This window comes from Sinocyclocheilus anshuiensis, unplaced genomic scaffold, assembly GCF_001515605.1.
Source record: "Sinocyclocheilus anshuiensis isolate Anshui unplaced genomic scaffold, SAMN03320099.WGS_v1.1 scaffold1228, whole genome shotgun sequence".
Classification (NCBI taxonomy): domain Eukaryota; kingdom Metazoa; phylum Chordata; class Actinopteri; order Cypriniformes; family Cyprinidae; genus Sinocyclocheilus; species Sinocyclocheilus anshuiensis.
The window spans coordinates 589,693-591,418 of record NW_015547716.1 but is presented as its reverse complement, the minus strand read 5'-3'; the positions used below and the strand labels follow the sequence as shown (position 1 = coordinate 591,418).

At 46.9% G+C, this 1,726-nt stretch overlaps 1 protein-coding gene across 2 annotated transcripts in view; it reads right to left on the bottom strand.

The window, feature by feature from the left end:
- Positions 1-1,726, bottom strand: part of LOC107704204 (SRSF protein kinase 2-like) — a 17,043-nt gene that overhangs the window by 4,550 nt on the left and 10,767 nt on the right. For both annotated transcript variants that reach the window (XM_016507093.1, XM_016507092.1), the window contains exons 7-9: positions 1,195-1,360; positions 1,088-1,113; positions 234-501 (exon numbers count right to left, since the gene is read on the bottom strand). In XM_016507093.1, coding sequence (XP_016362579.1) covers positions 234-501; positions 1,088-1,113; positions 1,195-1,360 — 460 coding nt within the window. The remainder of the gene's footprint in view (positions 1-233; positions 502-1,087; positions 1,114-1,194; positions 1,361-1,726) is intronic.

Genomic DNA, 1,726 nt, shown 5'->3' with positions numbered 1-1,726 from the left:
TTGGGGACACTTCATTTCCAGCGATATCGTTGACTTGATTGCACAGAGACTATTTAAACTGAACTGAGCTGGATGATGACATCACTGAATTCAATGATGAACTGCCTTTAACTGATAATTGAATGTTTACTATTGTCCTTTTGCATTATTGACACACTATTCCTAAAACCAAGGGATCACTTTCATCAACACCTATTTTTTTTAATAAAAGATGACGTCTGGACTGAACTCACATGTGTGGTTGGTGAGTCTGACGGGCCGCTCCTTCTCTCCCTCGGCCTCCTCGTCCTCATCTGCATCCTCATCATCCTCTTCATCTTCCTCGCTGTCGGCCAGAGCCAGGCTGGGACCGTGTGCGGCGTCTGACGCTCCGCCGGCTCTCTGCTTCTCCGCCTCTCGCTCCAGAGCTTCGATCTCCAGCATGCGTCTCTCCAGCAGCTCCGCCTGCCGCTTCTGCTTCTTCTTCAGCTTCTTCTTTTTATTTTTGGAGATCTTCCCCACCTGCAGGAGGCGCCAAACCACAGCAGACAACTCAGACAAACACGCTTCATGCACTCGTTCTCTCGTACTTCAGCAGATGAATTCTGATCGTTTGCTCGGCGGCGGAGTCACTATCCAGCGCAGCTACAACAGTTCCTACACGCCGCTGGCTGTTCTAAATAACACTGCGGATCACACGACATGCTCTCTTAATCATCAAAACTCACTTTCTAAGGCGGCTTGGTTCAGTTTTGTAAAAACCGATGTGCATCACAAATATCTACAGATCAGAGTTGTATGTTCTTGTATGCAGGGGCGTAGCACCAAATGTTGGGCCCCAGTCACACAACCAAGGGGGTGGGCCCCTCACAACACAACACCTCATCAATCATATTAATAATAATAATCAGTCTATCATTATGGCACTCCCTCGCCAAGGGCCCCTGTAACTCAGTTCCACTATTACCCTGTCAGACGCCCCTGCTTGTATGTAATGTACAACTATACAGCAAACTAGAGGTTTTGATGTGTTGAAGATGGTGGTCATTTGTCTGCTTTCTTCAGTAAAACAGCTGCATGTGTGTGTGAGAATGACGGCTTCACTGACCTGTTGGAGTAGAGGAGCCGTGCTGACTGCGAACAAACATAGAGAAACACTGTCAGAACATCACCAAGCACATTCATCATCATTCACGAATCAGAACGACAGAATACCAGCGGATCCAGACGGCGGCGGCGCTCCAGCTTTCTGCCACTCGGTGGCCTCCACCGCCATCCTGCGCACGAAAGCCTCGTCCACACACATGAGGATGTTCTCCGGTTTGATGTCTGTGTGGATGATCTTACACTTACTGTGAAGGTAATCGAGGCCCTGCAGAACCTGCAGCCAAACCACAAACACATGTGTTCCTCAGGTGAGTCTAGAACACACTGGACCATTGCTTCATCACGGAAATAAAATGACGATTTCACACTGAAAATGTCAAACGTTGTATTCTGTGGTTAGGAGAACCGTAATCAACTAACAGACCTGCCAACCTTGGACATTTTTTTGAGTACCATCAGTGTGTCGGGATGTGACATAGGGTTTGGGGGGAGGGGCGGGAGCGGTTCCAATAGCTTGGCACATGAGTTTGTTTTTTTTGCAAAATAAAATGCTATTAAAAAAAAAACTCCAGTACACTTCTATACACTGTAGAAAAACATGGCTTATCATATGATATGGCATTATCATATGGCTTATAAA